Below are 19,867 nucleotides of genomic sequence, written 5' to 3'. Positions count from 1 at the left end.
AGTTTTAATTAGCTAAAGATATGAAAAATAATTTAGTTAATAATAAAATTATAAAAAAAAATTCCAACACTTCATATCAAATAATAACATTCTGCATATATTCTGAATTTACCTCTCCAGAACTCTGACTCTTGTCCAGTTTTAACTGTTTACACAGCCGACGAGATTCAGCTACTCGAGGCTGTTTGATTTGTGGCTTAATCTGTAATGGAGTTAGGCTGGAACTAGAAAGGACCGAAGTTTCTAGTTCTTGATCAAGATCTTGCTTGGTCTTCTGAATGAACTTGTCATATGCCTGTCACAATATCAAATGTGCAGAATGGAGAATTATTCAACTTTGAATTTTATGGTTATTCTATCTAATGAAAAAGCTTACTGAGTGATTGTTTATATTTTTGATGAAAAATATACAATGCTAAGTAACTGCTTTTATAAATTATTACAAAGAAATTAATTCAATAAAGGCATATTAAAGAACAACTAGTTTAGGTTTCTTTTAAAACATATTTGTAAAACTGGACATGAAAGTAGCATATTACCTCTATCTGTTTCTTCAGTGATTGCTCTCGTTCTTTTAGACGTTCTCTGTATATCTGTTTTTGATCTTTCTTGAGCCTTTCAGCTACTAACCGCCGATGACGCAGCTCCTCCTTCAGGGCAAAAATCCTTCCTTCGATGTCACTTTGATCTGATGCAGTTTCTGAAAACCACAGTTTAACATTCATACCAGAGCAAATTATCTACTCTGACAGTTATACAAGACAGTGTTCATCAGTTTCACTCTGACATTATGCAGTTCCTGTATACCACAGTTAGCACTCACATCAGAGCAAACTGTCTACTCTGACAGTTATATAAGACAGTGTTCATCAATTTCACTCTGACCTGATGCAGTTCCTGTAAACCACAGTTTAACATTCACATCAGAGGAAAACTACCTACTCTGACAGTTATATAAGTCAGTGTTCAATAATTTTACTCTGACATTATGCAGTTCCTGTATACCACAGTTAGCACTCACATCAGAGTAAACTATCTACTCTGACAGTTATACATGTCAATGTTTATGTTAGCACTTGAAAACAATACTCTTATTACTTTTGTATTTAAATCTATCAGGAAATTATTATAAAAATATGTAACTCAATCAAACTTAGCACCTGACAGAGAAATAGTAAGAGAGTCTTCTGAACCACTGGAATCATGCCTTCGATGGCTTCGAGGAACTAGAGGAGAACGTATCATGATTCCAAAACTTCTATGTCCCCCACTAACTTCTTCAGACTTACTTCCACGTTTAGAAATCTTTTGAGCAGAGGGGTTGCTGGTCACAGAATTATCAGCTGATTCAAAAGATTCAGAGTAAAGGTCAGCCACATTCTGGGCCCCATCTTTCTTGTCATAGGCAGGACTAGATGGGTAAATAAACCAACCAGAAGTAGAACTAAGCTGAAAAACTTAACTGAATCATAATTAATAAGAACAATATTTCAATTATTGGATAGTTGGAATAATCAAAAACAGTAATAACGAGAAACAATAATTTTGATTAATCCTTTCAGCATGGGTTAATGCAGTTTGTATCACTTTGACTGGGGAAAGATATTCATGCAAAAAACATACAGTAACTCACAAAATCTCATAAGGTTTTGTTAAAGTTTATAAGTATTTTGTATACAAAGAATTATATTATTCTAATTACATCTTTCTAATAAAAATGTTATTTATCTATAGTAGTTATTTGCACTCAGATTGTTAAAATAGTTTGAGTGTAAGGTGATTTTCATTTAAGTATAAAAATGCTTTCCTTCATCTTATATTTTTCACATTTCATTTGCATAATCTCTAGAACCTTCTAAATGAATATTAAAAGCTTTTTTAAGGTAAATGTTTATATTCTATTTTTCATTTTCTCTACCATATCACTAATTCCAGCTATTATCATCAACATACAATACAATGAAATAACTAAAATTAGAAAATAGAAAAAAAATACATACCTTTAAATTTTTTTGTAGAATATCTTAAAAGTTTTTCATTTTGTTAAATTCATAATTTCAGGTTTTTTCCTTTTCACATATATTAATTTTTAATGTTTTATTTTTCTTTCTTGTCCATTACCACTCATTCATCTCAACACAAGTCAATGGTGCCTTCAAAGGCATATTACAGTGTTTCTGGCACACATGCACAACCTTCGGCAAAATTCTTGTGCACCGTGTAATACTGGAAGCCTTGAGAACAGATGCAAAGTATGATGTATATTTATCAAATGTTTAAACCTTTCAATTATGCATTTTAAAACATAACTAATATATAACTAGCTAAAACATATTTAGGTAAGAAACAACCATAAGTGCTATAGTTGAACAAGCAGTCAACAATATTACAGTCAGTTACATCTACAAAAACTGAGCACCAATTTCAAAATAATCATTGTTAGATTATAGTGTGAAATAGGCTCTTTCTAATGACTATACACTTGTGTAAGTAAAATCTACATGTAGGCTATAAAGCTCAAATAAGTCTGTTGAAGGCATGGCACCTGTCAGGGGTTGAAAAAATTAATTACTTGTTTCAACTGCATTAATTCAGAAAACTTTGAAATGAATGAATCAAAACATTATGTAAGCATCTTAGTCTAGATGTACATCTACACAACTACCATTGTATTACTGAAAATGCATTGTGTCAAAGTAGAGAATGTTTGTAGCCTGTTGGTCACATGAGAATACATCTGAAGTTTTAAGTAGTTGTTTAAAGGTTTCTTTTGAAATAAAAGACTTAAAATTCAGATAACATAAAACTTTGAATCATAGCATGCATTATTATTGTAAGTTAATCCACATAAATTGATAGTAAAGCATTTAATTAAATTTTGAATGTAACATTTTGACTTGTGCAAAAAAGTGTTTAAAGGGTTAATTGATTATTTTCATAACATTAATCGATTTAATTGTAATTTCAATTACTGAATATTTGGAATAACCAAAAATATTACAAAGTGGAAACTAGTTCATTTTTTGGTGAAATTAATTGATTTAACTGCAATTTTTAGCAATAAATTATTGTGTGTGACATTAATCAATATAACCAATATTCATAGGTAATCAATTAACCACATTAACTGCTAACTTATTCACTACTGCATCTTTCCACCTAAGTAAATACAATAGTGGTGGTGCTCCTCCCTCATAAACAAATAATGTTTATTTAATTCTGTCTATTATTTTCATTAGTGTGTGGTCAAAAAGTAGCATGAAATATTCCATTTCATTGCTATTATCACTTATTCCTCCATTGCTTGCAATGCTACTGTGAAATTAAGCATCTGTGGCGAGAAATCTCCAACTCACCATCGCTAGTCAACATTATTGTCAAGATCAGCCACCAGCACAGGAGGACAGCTTGTAACAATGGCTTCACTTGTGGTAGCCACAGCTTTGTTGGCATCTCATTCCTCACTGTTGCTGCTTGAAGACCCAGTAACTATCTCCAGCAACACCAGCAATGTCACCACATTTCAGCTCAAGTGGATTGTCTGTCTCCTCATCATATATTTCGACCAAAACTCACTTGGGTTCATCATCTGTCAAGCTATGCATGCATCCTCTGCTAGCCATGGTTTTTGGGTAAATGAGTCAGCCTTTGAGCATAAAATTTTCTTACAAGTACATAATGCTTTGACCATTACAAACCAGGCACTAGGCACTTAAATGGTGCGTGAGACATTTGATGTACATATATACGGGTGGAGATGATGTCTAGCACGTGTAAATATATGGGTAGAGATGATGTCTAGCATGCATACATATACGGGTAGAGATGATAAAAGGTTAAATTAATTTTTAACACTGGATATCAAAGTGCTCAGTGGTTACAGAGCTCAACTCTTCTCTTGATGTCTCACGTTTATATTCCAGTCATGTCGGAATTATATTTTTTTTATGTAAATGATCACATTTACAGCAAGCTCTTTTAATATCATTATTGATTAAGTCAGGGATTTGAGATATTGGTTAATATTCAAATTAAAGGATGGCTTATGTACATCATCAAGCCACCTCAGCTTTTCAGTCCAACTGAACACTTCTAACACTATCTGTGAAATAAGTTCTAAAATAAAATTCTGAATTAAATTACTAAAAATAGTTCAAAAACAGTGGAAGAAAGATAATGCCACTTAGCAACAGAAAGAAAAAGTAGATGACTGGCATGACAAAATCAAGAAAATGTAGCAAAAATTAGGATAATTTAACCAGAGGGAAAACAATTGACACAGTCAAATGAAGTTCCTGTGTACACAAGCTAGAAATTTATAATCTTTAAATTTTAGTTACTTTTGATAAAATAAATAAGAAATATACATAAAACATAAGAAATCTACCATGCACCTTACCTAAAGAGGCCTATTAGTACTCAAGAACATATTTTGATACATTACTTCTCAGAGCTTCACCTGTACTGTGAAGAGCATTTTCTTAGAAAGTATGAGACTTTCAACACAAAAATTAAATTCCAGAATGTAAGAGCAGAGGTACAATGAATTATGATCTTTCTACTGGTTATAAACATGTATATTTAATATGTATCATGTGATTAGAAAATACACTACAGCTACAAAATGATAGGAGGAGGAACCTGTTTTCTAAATTTGACAACTTTATATCTCAGTAGAGAGGCCTGTAACTACCTATACTTTATGTACGTAACTGGTCAGATAGTCTGAAAGGCATAAAATGGATGAAAAAAATCTAAAAGAAGGTTAAATCAAGAGTACGATGTACCATGTTACACAGAGTAGTAAAAATGATGATGGAGGATTTATTTAACACATTCATTGCAGCTGTCATGTATAAAGGTTGGACATTTTTCTTCTGTACACTGCAGTTGTGCCATATAGAGGTTTTGTTTCTAAAGTTCCTGCATGAACTGGTAAGGGGTATTTATGAGTGTTGAAGCACTCTTCATCCACCCAAGCACTGTTACCAAACACTGGGTTAATCATGTACTGTCTTTTCTTGTCAGTACCCTTCACGATATCAATGAAATCCTATATATAGCAGAGTTGCACTATACAGAAGAAAAAGTCCAACCTGTATACATGAAAGCTGCAGTGAATGGGTTAAATATTTCCCTTAGAAATTAAAACTTAGAATAATAAACAAATTTTAATTAAAAACTATATGTTGATGTCAAATTTATTGACATACATTGATAAAATTGTTTACTTAAATTTTGAATGTAACTCTGTAAAAAAGTCATGACATGCACATTTTAACCCATTGTATACATAGGGTTAACACGTTAACAAAACTTATCAGATGCAGAAGTACATGTTGTCAAAATAGCATGAGAGATGTAGATTTTAGAAAGTTAATACAACTTTCACACCTGGAACTTAACAAATTAATAAAACTTATGGTAGCCTGCTAAATCAACAACAAAGGACTTGTAGCAAAATGTTAAGCTGTATGTACTATTGTTTCTAAATATGAATACAGAGGGCTTATGGTAACCTGCTACACTAAGGTCATATTACTTGCAGTGATATTTTTGTAAGTTAAGTCACATGGACTGGTGTCATAGGTACAAAAGACAGAGTAGCCATTAAAAAGTTAATTGCTGATGATCATGATAACATTAAACTGCCCAATGCTGGATAGTCAGGACAACCTAATATCACAAATGTTAAACATTCCACAGACCTTTCAGAATACATAAACATTGGCTTCAATGGTCCTATTGAAGAAAATGAAAGATTCAAATTCTCACTGAAAATACATTACAGAAGAGGTATGTTCTGCTTTACAAGAGGGCAATGAAAGCTCGTCCCATGTTCAGATATTGTCCTTTAACTCTACGTCATTTAACAATCTCGTTTTATGTATACAACACCCTACTAAATTAGTATAGTCAATTCATTATAATGCATAACCAGTCCATTAAATACAAGAAATCATGACTGGAAAAAAAATAAAGTCTGAAATCAACACAAAAGAAAAACTTAGTTACGATATGATCATGCTAAATGTTTAACTATGATCGTGCTAAATGTCAACTCTGAAAGCCTGTATGGATTATTGGAATGTGAACTATAAAAGCCTGTATGGATTATTGGAATGTGAGCTATAAAAGCCTGTATGGATTATTGAAATGTGAACTATGAAAGCCTGTAATGATTATTGGAAAGTAAATTATAAAAGCCTGTATGGATTATTGGAATGTGAACTATAAAAGCCTGTATGGATTATTGGAATGTGAACTATGAAAGCCTGTATGGATTATTGGAATGTGAACTATGAAAGCCTGTATGGATTATTGAAATGTGAACTATGAAAGCCTGTATTGATTATTGGAAAGTAAACTAAAAAAGCCTGTATGGATTATTGGAATGTGAACTATAAAAGCCTGTATGGATTATTGGAATGTGAACTATGAAAGCCTGTATAGATTATTGAAACGTGAACTATGAAAGCCTGAATGGATTATTGGAAAGTAGCTTCCATGACATAAAAATGGCTATTCAACACAAAGATACATTACCAAATAACCCAAGCACTTTCAAAAGGTTAACTTTTCTTCTTCAGAAGCAAGCTGGAAATGAAGAAAGATCCACTTTTCAAAAGTGCTTGGGCTATAGGGTATTGTATGTTTATGTTAAATTGATTTCTCGAACCTACATGTTTTTCTAACATCATGAACAACAATGACTCTGTTAGCCTATAACAATAATGTTAATAACAAATATACATTACCTAATTCTTGAAGTACACTGGATGACCTCTTCCAGTATACTGTCAGAGCTCACACGTGACTGATCATGTAGAGAAAGGTCTTCAGCCACAGAGCTATCACTTCCACTTGTCCGAGTTCTTTCTTTCCTATCCTCTTTAGATGAAACAGAAGTTGAACCTTGGATCTGTTGTGTGGTGATTGTTGTTGAATTTAATATAGTTTTGTCAGGACTTTCAGCTGTCTGTCTAGTCCTTTTTTCTATGAAGAAAATCTTTATTTTAGAGCTAAGTCTTACTAAATCTTCAAGTGCCAGAAGTGACAAGCTAAGTAATTAAAATAGTTATTCATATAAGAATGTGTAATAAATCCTATGTATTAAAATATGAATCCTACAAAGTAGGCCTAGCAGTATCCTCTGACACCAAACTACAATTATTACTTTCACAAAATTCTTCCAATCAGGTCCTGAAGTGTTTAATTTGATATTTAAGGCCACACAACTGAAAATAATAATAATGCTACTTTATAATTATAAACTCATAATATGGGTGCATAGGTAATTAACTAAAATTTCTTTTTTATTACATTTACTATTATTAGCTCTTGGTCTCAAAACTGAAGCTTTCACTAAATGATGCTTAAATGTTACTTTAGGGGTTGATTTTAACAGAAACAATATCCAGCATTAATCAAACAATTATGAATTTATACATCACATCTATACATATAAAACAAAAATACCTACGACAACAACTTGATATTTCTTGGTTTAACTTAATAAATTACAAAATTTGTAGGAATCAACCAAGACATCTACACATCTAAATCTTTAGGTGAAGTACGCAAAAAATACATTTCTTGAGTATTGCTCCACTAATGTTACAAGAAGAATAAAAAAGTAGCACAAAATAATAAATTGTCATTTTTTCCAAAGATCAATGCACGTGAACATTGTACTTTTGGGTAAGTGTAACAAAATTACAGTGGGTTTCTCAATTTAAAGCAAAATGACAAAGAACTTTTAGCATAACAAAATTTAAACACTGGAAGAGTAGTAATAATAACAAACAAACAAAAAATTGCCCAACCAAACATATTATTAATTCTGACATCTCAGTAACATCTCCAAAACTACAGCCACTACAAAATTCATTACTTGTAAACACACTGTACATGTTCCTATGGTGTCAAAAATATCAATATTCTCAGAAACTACAGATGTTATCACTTGTACACAAACTGATTCATGTTCCTTCGGTATCAGATATATCAATATTCTCAGAAACTATAGATGTTATCACTTGTACACAAACTGATTTATGTTCCTATGGTATCAGATATATCAATATTCTCAGAAACTATAGATGTTATTACTTGTACACAAACTGATTCATGTTATTTCAAATATATCAATATTCTCAGAAACTACAGATGCTATTACTTGTACACAAACTGATTCATGTTCATACGGTATCAGATATATCAATATTCTCAGAAACTACAGATGTTATCACTTGTACACAAACTGATTCATGTTCCTTCGGTATCAGATATATCAATATTCTCAGAAACTACAGATGTTATTACTTGTGCACAAACTGATTCATATTCCTTCGGTATCAGATATATAAACATTCTCATAAACTACAGATGTTATCACTTGTACACAAACTGATTCATGTTCCTTCGGTATCAGATATATCAATATTCTCAGAAACTACAGATGTTATCACTTGTACACAAACTGATTCATATTCCTTCGGTATCAGATATATAAACATTCTGATAAACTACAGCTACTAGAGATCTTATTACTTTTATATGCCTAATTCATGTTCCTATGGTACTAGAAGTATCTATAATGTTAGAAAAAATGTAGGTTCAATAAATTAATTCAACATAAAATATGATACCATATAACCAAAGCACTTTTGAAAGGTGGACTTTTCTTCCCAGTTTGCTCCTGAAGAAGAAAGGTCCACCTTTCAAAAGTTCTCAGGTGACAGGGTATTGAATTTTATTGTATCAGAAATATCAATATTTTCTCAGAATACAGCTACTAGAGACCTTCTTAATTTATACATACACACTAATTCATGTTCCTATGGTATTAGATATATCAATATTCTCTGAAACTACAGCTACTAGAGACCTTATTACATAAATATATTCTTATTATAAGAGACCTTATTACATGCAAATGTACTAATTCATGTTCCTCTGATATCAAAATAGTTAATAGCCTTATGCAATTAGCTTTAGTAGGAGCTGTGTGAATATTTTAAATATTTCCTTAATTCATAACAATAACTTTCCTGACAAACTGATTTCCGAATTAGATGTGATAAGCCTTACTTCTGGCATTAACTTTCGATAATAATAATAATCACACCAATAGCTCATTTAAGGATAGTTTAATAGACTATTAAAAGGTAATTAATTTTTTCTTGCTATCTAACACCAATTTCAATCAAGGAATCTGTAATTTTATTTCCCACCAATTCCTCTGATAAATAAAATAAACATGTAGATACATGTTAACATGTTTACCCATAGGCCAAAGGAAAAGGTCACATATCATTCAGCTAGGATCTTCCTGGCACAATGAGTAAGAATATCATGTGATGGTGAGTCAGGTGTGAAACTGGAGTTTGTGTTAAATATTGTGTCAGTGTCTTGGAAATTTTAATCCAAATGTTCTAGAAATATTTCATACTTTACTGTTTGTTCAGTGAGTAAAGAATGAAAAAATAGTATCGTTTTTGCACCATAATGCTCAGATTTTCTGCTACTATTCTACAAGGCATGGTGTTTTTTGAAATTGCTACTCACCTGTGGAGCTATATTCTGTAATAGCCATGCTCTTGCGATCAGTATCTAGTAGCTCTAACGCCTTTTTCTCCAGTTTCCGAACTTCTGCTTCCTGCTTATCTAACTGATGCTGCCACTTAATAAGGTGTTCTAAGTCCTTTCTTCGTTGATGGAGATTTTGTTCTCTTTTAGTAAGGTATCTACATGATAAAAAAATAAAGTCAAAATTTAATATTCTACATTTGATGGTACATTTTCATTAAAGGAAACACACACCACATTATTGGACCAACAGCTTTTTTAGAATCTATTCTTCTACTTCTCTAATACAAACATTATGCAGATCTATTGTTTATACTTCAGTTACAAGCTTTAATAAGTGTAATGATTTTATTTATTCAAAGTTCATAATACACAAGTTAAGCTGTACTACTAAGGCTCAAACACTAAGTAAATCCATAACTGTCTCTAATTTAACTCTTTTATAAGCTAAGTAATACAAGACATTTTTACTTCATTAAAAAAAATAATAGAAACTACTGACTGGTCGGAAATATTAATAATCAAACTGACCGTTTCCCAGCCTTTAATTTCAGATGTCCCTCACGAGAAGTTTGCTTTGAGGACATATCAGATGATCCTTTTAATCTGCTAAGTGACTTATCAGCTCCTTTTTCAGCCAGTTTATGTCTTTCAACTGGTTTTTCGATTCTTTTCTCAGATTTTAAGCTTGTAGGTATGGAGGTTTTGGAGCTAGTGGTTTGACTAGAAGTTGGACCAATGGCTTCCACAACAGATTCTTATGTGAGAAGCAAAAATTTACAACAGAAATAATGTTATTTAAATAACAGAAATAGTTCTATTAAAACAATAGGATAAAAGTAATACACTCCAAACATAATCAAATACTTATAGATCTTCCAGTTGCACAAGACAGAAACTTTGTAATTTTAACAATGCCACAGTATCTAAAGTACAGTACTGGCCATATTTTGAAAGCATAAGTCATGTATACTATAACACAAGTAAATAGCTGCTCCATGAAAATAGCCAATAAATTCCACATACTTAAAAAACAAGTAGAAATGTTTCAAAGTAACATCTAAATGTTAGGAACATTTATATTAAATATATCAAAAACGTTGAAGTAACATCACAGCAAAGGAGAAAAAGTAAAGTAAATCTATCATCTACTGATGGAAAACAGAAAATACAGAACATAAATATTATATACTCTAAATGTAGGAGAACACCATCAGCAAGTATCTGTCAGTATAATCAAAATACAGGTAATAAATCTTACCTAAGGAAGGTGTTTCTGATCCTTCAGAAATTTCATGGTCTTCATCAGTCTTTTGGGAAGAACAATAGTTTATGTAATTAACTTTTTTTTTTATTAACTTTTTTACATAAACATTTCTATAAACAAATGTTGAAGCATAAAAAATATTACAAGTTAAAAAATTCACTTTATAATGTCATTCATAACTATAAAATTAAGACTCTTATGATACAAAAACTCAAATACATTTATGAAACAAAAGAAGCCTACAGTTGGAATAACAGTCTTTTAGGTACTAAAATATAAGTTCTCACATTGTAATAAACAAACAATGGATTGATATTACACCAATAATAAAGGTACATTGTTTTTCAGTTCTTAAAAGTTTTACTTAAACTATCAGATTAAAAACGATTATAAAACTTTACAGCAGGTTTAATGGACTCTTCTGTTGCATCTACACTTTCTGTAGAAATATGCTCAGACACAGATTCTTCTGTCAGAACTACACTTTCTGTAGAAACATGCTCAGACACAGCCTCTTCTGTCAGAACTGCACTTTCAGTTGAAACATGCTCAGACACAGAGTCTCCTAGAATTTTAGAATTTAATGATGGATTTTTCTTCGCCTTTGATATGATACCAGAATAATCCAATGACTCTGAATTTGAAGATGATCTGGACTTCTTTGAGAAAACTGTAAAAATAAAAAGTTGTTAAACTTCACACTGAAAAAAACTTAACTGCTTGAAATTAAAATGGGAGGGATAATATATGAAATGGATTTCACACCAATTTTTGTTATTTCATAAAGCACAGAAGCCATATTTCAAGCCCATCACAAAAATTATGGTAAAAAAACATTTAAAACATTACACAGGTACAACACAAAAATGATACTATACCTCTTATGACACAGGTAGTAAATGAAGATGATACTCTACCTTCCATTATACAGCTGGGACAAAATGGTACTTAAAGATGATACTATACCTCCTATTATACAGTAGAAAAAATGGTACTTAAAGATGATACTATACCTCCTACTACACAGGTAGAACACAAAGGTACATAATTCATAATTGAATAGAGTTGTTTAAGCATTTCTTTAATAACAAGTAAAAGCTTGGAATGGTCTATTCTTTCATTGGAGGGGTGTCTGTGACTAGTTTTGGAGAATTCCATTCCTTATCAGTGATCCTTTACTTGTTGTTAAACAAATGTTTAAGCAACTCTATTCAATTATGTATCAACTGTCCAGTGTCGGCTAACAATATGAAGAGTTAAATTGTGGCGAAATGCTACAAGTTCTTCAAATACCTATAGAATGATAGGCTTCTTAAACACACCATTTTGAAATTGGTACTATATCTATTAAGAGATACTATATCTCCTAATACACAGGTAGAACACAACTGTACAGAAAGATGATACTATACCTTGTATATTACAAGTTTGAAAAAAATGTCTTGAAAAACTACAAAAAAGACTAACAAAAAGCTAACACAAGTGTAATATATTAATAAAGGAGTCAGTCTTAAACTCATGTTTATCTTCTAAAAATCATAAGGAATGTTTGAGTAATTGTACATGAGACAAATATCTTAAGACATACACACACAAAAAAAGATCTTCATTAAAATTAATGACTGCTTCCCTAGTAATCCACTCAAAAGGACAAAGAAAGAGAAACTAAAACTATCAAACAGTATCAAGTACTTTATGATTTATTCTATTAAACATTACTACAATAAAATGCATCTATACAACAAGAAATGCCAGTAAGTTTTACACTTTCTTGAAAAACAATAATTAATGATTTTTAACCTTAAGTTCTCGACATAACCAGATCAAGATTCCTGATAAATGTGGGGTATGTAATATCTATAATAGTTTCTGAATTTACTAAAAATATGTTGGAACATCCCCTATCCTTCCTTGGACCAATATCTTCCATATTCTGGCAAAAAGTTGACTGCTCTCTTCTGTGCTCTTTCCTGTGTTAAAGCACAGAAAATGAATGTAGAACACAATAGAAATATAAAATTATACAAAGTCTCCTCTTACACAGGTAGAACACAAAGGAAACATCAGAATATGATACTATACTTCCTATTACACGGGTAGAACAAAGTGGAAACATAAAGTGATACTATGACTCCAATTATGCTAATAGATCATAACGAAAATATAAGATGATGATATCACGTTTCTTATTATGCATGGATAACACAATAAAAACATTACAAGATGATACTACGCCTCCTATTACTTCATATAATGGAAAAGTGAAAAGGTATTTGAAATGCAATATGTATTGTCCATGCAGCCAGGATGGATATCTACTGAAAGAAAATTATTACAGAGAAAAGAACAAAGGGAGTTTTCAAAAACAGTACACACAGAATACAAAAAGCCAGCTGCTGTCTTGGATCTTGAGGATGGTAATCCAGATGTTAATATTCATGCACAAATGACCAACAAGAATGCGAAGCCTATTGACAGTGAATGTACTTTTGTACACCAGTAATTGTAGTAAGTATGTTTGAAAAAGTAGGAAACAGTCAATGAAGAAGCTCTCAGCAGCTATTATGTGAGAACAATCCAGGCAGACATTATATATATTGAGTGAGTGCGAAACCCAATATGACATAGGGTAGTTTCTGAGTTACTTGAATTACTGGGTAACAAGAGTGAAACAGTTGGGTTACTCAAAGTACTGGGCAACAAGGTAGAACCGGCTAGATTACTCAAACTACTGTGCAACAAGGTAGAACCGGTTAGATTACTCAAACTACTGAGCAACAAGGTAGAACCGGTTAGATTACTCAAACTACTGAGCAACAAGGTAGAACCGGTTAGATTACTCAAACTACTGAGCAACAAGGTAGAACCCGGTTAGATTACTCAAACTACTGGGTAACAAGGGAGTGGGTACTAAGTACAAGCAAATAATTTTCAACACAGATTATGTAAATCAGAACTAAAGTCTCGATTTGCTAACAGAGGTGATATTAACCCAGGACTAAAACCTTGATTTGCTAACACAGATGATGTTAACCCAGGACTAAAACCTTGATTTGCTAACACAGATGATGTTAACCCAGGACTAAAATCTTGATTTGCTAGCACAAATGATATTAAAGCAGGACTAAAGCCTTGATTTGCTAGCATAGATGATGTTAAAGCAGGACTAAAGTTTTGATTTGCAAGCACAGATGATGTTAAAGCAGGACTAAAGTTTTGATTTGCTGGCACAGATGATGTTAAAGCAGGACTAAAGCCTTGATTTGCTAGCACATATGATGTTTAACCAGGGCTAAAGTGGTGATGTTAAACCAGGACTAAAGCCTAAACTTGCTAGCAGAGATGATGTTAAACCAGGACTAAAGCCTTGATTTGCTTTATTGAAATTTTAAAAAAGTTTGAATGACAAAACTTAGATGGATTTTACTCTGTTAGCATGTGAAAACTAGAACAGCTAATTTGAAAATGACCAGGAAAAATGAGTATTGATTTTTTATTGTACCTAAAATATAAGAACTAACCAATGCTTCCAAACATCATTCTAACTACTAATTAAGTTTGAAGCTCACACATCGTTCTCTCTGCTAAATCATTTTGTAAAGGTTATCTTTGTCTATTACTGCTCTTATCCAAATACTTCTGGTTATTGTTTAGTCTGAAATATCTAAGTTCCTGGCAAAGTTTATAGCAAAAATAGCAAGTGATACAGTTTATTGTAACTTAGTGGTTACAGTTTATTCTAGCTTAGTGGTTAGAATCTATTGTAGCTTAGCAATTACAGTTTGTTGTAGTTTAGTACTTGCAGTATAAAAGTCAAAACAACATCTTCTTTTCTTTTTTTCGACAGATGCAGTCTATTAAAGTTCTCAAAACCTATTATTTATTGCTGCCAAACCTACTGCAAAAGATCTCATTTCTGAATAAAGGAAATGCAGTATAGCTAGTATGTTTTGATAAATGACCTAAAGTTTGGTCAATAAAATATAGAAGAACTTTATGTAGTAAGTAATGCTGCCTTAGCTTTAAGAAGAAACTATGTATGAATATCAACCAACTTTCTATTTCCTCTTCAAGGTTTATATCTTCTTTCTGGCAAACACCTGATTTCAATTCCTTGACTTTTTCTTGCTGTTCTAGAAATTCTCGTCTGTTTTTTGCTGCAGAGCGATGGGCTTGTTGGAGTCGTTGTATTTCACTACGCTCTTGTTTCAACTTCATAAGAATGCCTCTCTGTCGCTTGCGAACTGAGGGAACTTTATTCTCTGATCCTTTCAACCGGAAATTCCTAATAAGCAATAAATCTCTGTTTCAATAATGATACTCACACTCATTACATTTTTTATAATTAATAAAAAAAAAGGTTAAAACAAAATGAGGAAAACTAGATTTAAATATTTAATGCATATCTGTACAAACTTCTATAAACATTGTTGACATGATGACTTTTAACCCATTTCTAATTTACCTCCCATGCTACCAAACCTTTACTCTAATCATCCTTCATGAGTTGTAATACTTATTTCAAGATTTCATCTTTTAACTGTAGAAATTCTCAACAAGGCACCTTTGAAAAGCTTTAGAAGGGTACTTGAGAAAACAGTACCAACTGGTTAGGAGGATCTTTATATGTATTGAAAAAAACAATCTGAAAATTAAAAGATTGTTCAATAAAAGGTTAACTGTTTCCATACAGGGTCAATTAACATGACCGACCTTGTAACCTCAAATTAACCAACAGTTTCCATATTATGAGTTTTAATGCGGTATATGTATCTTCATGAAATTTGGCAAATTATCAGTGAACATTGTAAGTCTTTTTTACACAAAAATCCAATTTTTTAACTAAGTATTTTTATAAAAGATTTGTCCGTGAACATATCAAGTCAGTGTTGACTGCTCCAAGTGCAAAGTGATTATCATGTTAAGATTAAAAATATTTCAGTTCATCTTAACATCTTCAAATTTCATTTGTGTAATTTGTAAAACAGCTTAAATATTAAAATTCTTTTTTAGTAAAACTTTAAATTTTATCTGTTATTTTCTCAACCCTAACTCTATACAGACTCAGTCAATTTAATCGATCTTATAACAGCCACAAAAAACGAAATAAATTTTCTAGAATGATTGCAGATACTAACATGGAACTACAATTGTTTATCATAAATAGGTTAAAGCTCATACCCACTTACATCCTTTTATACTTGATTTTATTGTCCTTTGACCCATGTCTAACGAATAATCCCTCTAGACAAGTTGTAAATCACTTGGCAAATGCATAGCTCATGTTAACGTATTGAATGACCTAACGAAGACCTTGTGAAGAATTTATTATTATTATTTTTCATTATGTAACCTAATAAGTTTCTAATTTTTACATTTTAATTGCTTTTATAATATTATATAAAGAATACACATATGACACTTATGTCTGACCCCCTTGTTTTTGCTTTTGGTTGCTGAGAAAATTTAAGCCTACATATTTTACAATAATGGTACTATTACATTAAATTTTTATTTTCTTAAGTAATGCACCTGAGAACACAGAATAATAACAAGAACAAAGCAAACAATGTCCTTTAACTATCATAATTTAACTGGCTTTCTAGCTATAGCATAAGAGCCTTTAAGTAATTCCCTAAGCTTGTCAATCTGAACATTGTGGGAGAAACTTTCAAACTGAAGATAAAACAGACAATACTCTGTACTAAACACAATGCAACACAATACATCATTTGATAGATTAAAACGTTGTCTTTCTATTGGTTGTAAATAATATAGTATAAAACATTAGAGATAACTATTAGCAATTTGTAAAAGAGAGGATGTGATACGTGTGCGTGATAAGTGGGTCTGATTTTCTACTTTATGACTCTGTATAAACAAATAAGATGGAAGGCTATAAAAATTATGCTTTGCCTGGGTAATACCTATATTATAATATGTAATTTTACATTAAAGAGATGGTATATAAATTAGAGAAGGGAGAAGACCTAGAGAACAAATGTCATGATTCTCATAACTGGGAAGATTGGGGATTTTTTTTATATTTCCTTATAATATTAAGAACTTAAAACTTATATAATATTAAAACTTTATTAGCTACATTTTGATGCCAAGTTTATTTGTATACAATGATAATAAAATTGCTTAATTAACTTTTGAATGTAACTCTGTAACAGGTCATGACATGCACACTTTGACCTACCTGTAAGAAAGAGGGTTAAAGAAAAACTTCAGCTTAAGTCAAGTGAAATTAGATCAAGGTCCTTTACTCATATCAATGACAATTTAGTCATCAGAGCCTAATGTTATAGATCTTAGTACATTAGAACTGATTAGTAACAACTGTTTCTCAATCAACAGATTTAGAAAATAGATTATTTGCCCTTAAACATTGAGTATAGACACCCTGTTTCCTGTCACAAAAGTATGCTTCCAAGTTCTTAGTTTCTAAAACTAATATACATAAAAATCTATTGTGCTCCCTAATAGCAATCCTCCAAAGCAAAGAAATACACATGCACTCAATAGCAGTTCTCCAAAGCAAAATACACATGCATTCAATAACAATCCTCCAAAGCAAAGAAATACACTTGCACTCAATAACAATCCTCCAAAGCAAAGAAATACACATGCACTCAATAACAATCCTCCAAAGCAAAGAAATACACATGCACTCAATAATAATCTTCCAAAGCCAAAAAATACACATGCAAGCATTGAGTAACAAACCTCTAACGCAAGGAAATACACACGGACAGAATAAAGACATTAATAAAACAAACAGTAATCATACTAAAACATGGGGAAACAAGTGTAGGTCAACACCAACAGGAAAAACACATATGCTGAATAAAGACATTAACAAAACAAACAGTAATCATACTAAAACATGGGGATACAAGTGTAGGTCTACACAAACAGGAAAAACACATACACTGAATACATACATTAACAGAACAGTAATTATAGTAAAAGATAAGAAAATAAGTGTAGGTTCACACCAACAGGAGAAACACATGCACTCAATAAAGACATTAACAGAATAAAGAGTAATCATAATAAAAGACAATGAAACAAGTGTAGGTCAACACCAACAGGAAAAACACATATGCTGAATAAAGACATTAACAAAACAAACAGTAATCATACTAAAACATGGGGATACAAGTGTAGGTCCACAGATTATCCACACCAACAGGAAAAACACATACACTGAATACATATATTAACAGAACAAACAGCAATCATAATAAAAGATAAGGAAACAAGTGTAGGTTCACAGAAACAGGAAAAACACATACAATGAATAAAGCTAACATTAACAGAACAAACAGTAATCATAATAAAAGATAAGGAAACAAGTGTAGGTTCACAGAAACAGGAAAAACACATACAATGAATAAAGCTAACATTAACAGAACAAACAGTAATCATGTTAAAAGAAGTGACTAGTACACATAAGGTTAATGATGTGGTTTTTTTTTAAAATATTCAGTGTCTAACATTCTGTTGCTCACATTCTTTTTTAAGATGGTGAGAAAGATACAATTGTTTCCATTCCATGATAAAAAAAAAGTGGCGTACCTTTTGGCAAGTTCTAGCCATGCCATTTCAGACCTAGCTTTATCTACCAAAGCTTTTTCCTGGAGCTGTAAAAGTGCCAGCTGATGGCGGGCCCTGAGTTCTTCCTCTTTCGCAAGTCGACGAACCATGTTCACTGTGAAATTTGTGAATGACTCTTCGGAAAACAAAGAAGGAACACTGCCTTCCTTTTCCTCTCCATACAGCAGCAATCCGACAGAAAATTGAGATTCCTGCAAAGTATATTAAAAACTTGCAATCAGAAAAACATGTCCCAATAAAAGAAAATCAAATTCAACATCGAACACCTCAGTAACCTGAATACACTTCATAATAAATGCTAATACTGCCTACACAAATGTGTGTTTTTTTTTATTCATTTAACAAGCAAGAACACACAACTGAAGAACCACTTATGGCTTTACCTATCATAAATTCATCATTACAACAGCTGGTAAATCACATTAGATACTTGTCAAAAAGAACTAGGGTTTATTTTATTCAAATAATTTACCTACCATTTTGTTCCAATACACTTTTTACTACCATGACAAATACAACAGCTTTTACCAATGCCTATTCTATATTATTCTTACCACTCAACACAAATAAAGTTTAGATAATTTATTTAACATCTTTTACATATGAGATTGTGTAAAACACTCTTATTCACATCTTCACTAAATGGGATATAAGCACTGATATATACACCTGGAAAAAAGTTAAGCACCCCGGTGTTTTTTTTCAAGTGATTCAGATTCGACGTTCTTGTGACTGATTATAAATTACCATTCAATCTAAACGTGTTTATCAAATGAAATTATGCATTATTGGGCATAAGAAAACAAGATTATCACCGTAAAATAACAATTTTTAATTTACATCTCATGACATCAAAATATGGACAGTTTTCACGCTTAAAATTATCTTTAATAAGTATTGTCAGTGAAAGCTCAAAAATGTTATTGAATTGTCAAATCACATTACAAAATGTCAATCATGACCCACACATTGATAATTAGTCATCGAAAAGTCAATATCGGGTATATCCACCGTTTGCCTGGATGACTACAAAGCCTGTTCAGAAAAATGTGCATAGAATTATTGTAATAATACTTGTCTACCACAACACATAAAGCTCTACTGCCAGTTAGACGTCTGATTTGTTGAAGCGTTATCTGTCGCCATTCTCGGTGCAAGTGAGCTTCTAACTGTTGCAATGTCTGTGGAGGAGGCTCCAAAGCCTGTATTCGCCTACCCAATTGGTCCCACAGATGCGGTTGAGATCTGGACTTCTTGCTGGCCAAGGAAGAGTGTTGACGGATTCATTCTCTAAATAAGCCTTTACAGCCCTAGAGCGATGAGATCTAGCGTTGTCATCCATGAATAAAGGGTGGTTGTCAAAATGAGGCACAACTACAGGTG

General features: G+C 31.8%; 1 protein-coding gene across 4 annotated transcripts in view; it reads right to left on the bottom strand.

Annotated features, from left to right (window-relative positions):
- The window catches only part of LOC106466339 (centrosome-associated protein 350-like), a 136,819-nt gene that overhangs the window by 2,167 nt on the left and 114,785 nt on the right, over nucleotides 1-19,867 (bottom strand). For all 4 annotated transcript variants that reach the window (XM_013926614.2, XM_022394326.1, XM_022394325.1 and 1 more), the window contains 10 exons: nucleotides 18,446-18,675; nucleotides 14,914-15,143; nucleotides 11,260-11,528; nucleotides 10,853-10,901; nucleotides 10,123-10,348; nucleotides 9,571-9,749; nucleotides 6,759-6,996; nucleotides 1,161-1,411; nucleotides 540-700; nucleotides 113-295 (listed from right to left, as the gene is read on the bottom strand). In XM_013926614.2, coding sequence (XP_013782068.2) covers nucleotides 113-295; nucleotides 540-700; nucleotides 1,161-1,411; nucleotides 6,759-6,996; nucleotides 9,571-9,749; nucleotides 10,123-10,348; nucleotides 10,853-10,901; nucleotides 11,260-11,528; nucleotides 14,914-15,143; nucleotides 18,446-18,675 — 2,016 coding nt within the window. The remainder of the gene's footprint in view (nucleotides 1-112; nucleotides 296-539; nucleotides 701-1,160; nucleotides 1,412-6,758; nucleotides 6,997-9,570; nucleotides 9,750-10,122; nucleotides 10,349-10,852; nucleotides 10,902-11,259; nucleotides 11,529-14,913; nucleotides 15,144-18,445; nucleotides 18,676-19,867) is intronic.

The sequence above is a fragment of the Limulus polyphemus genome, unplaced genomic scaffold (assembly GCF_000517525.1).
Source record: "Limulus polyphemus unplaced genomic scaffold, Limulus_polyphemus-2.1.2 Scaffold2229, whole genome shotgun sequence".
Lineage (NCBI taxonomy): Eukaryota > Metazoa > Arthropoda > Merostomata > Xiphosura > Limulidae > Limulus > Limulus polyphemus.
Note: the sequence above shows the minus strand (reverse complement) of the source record. Positions and strands in the feature narration are given on the sequence as shown.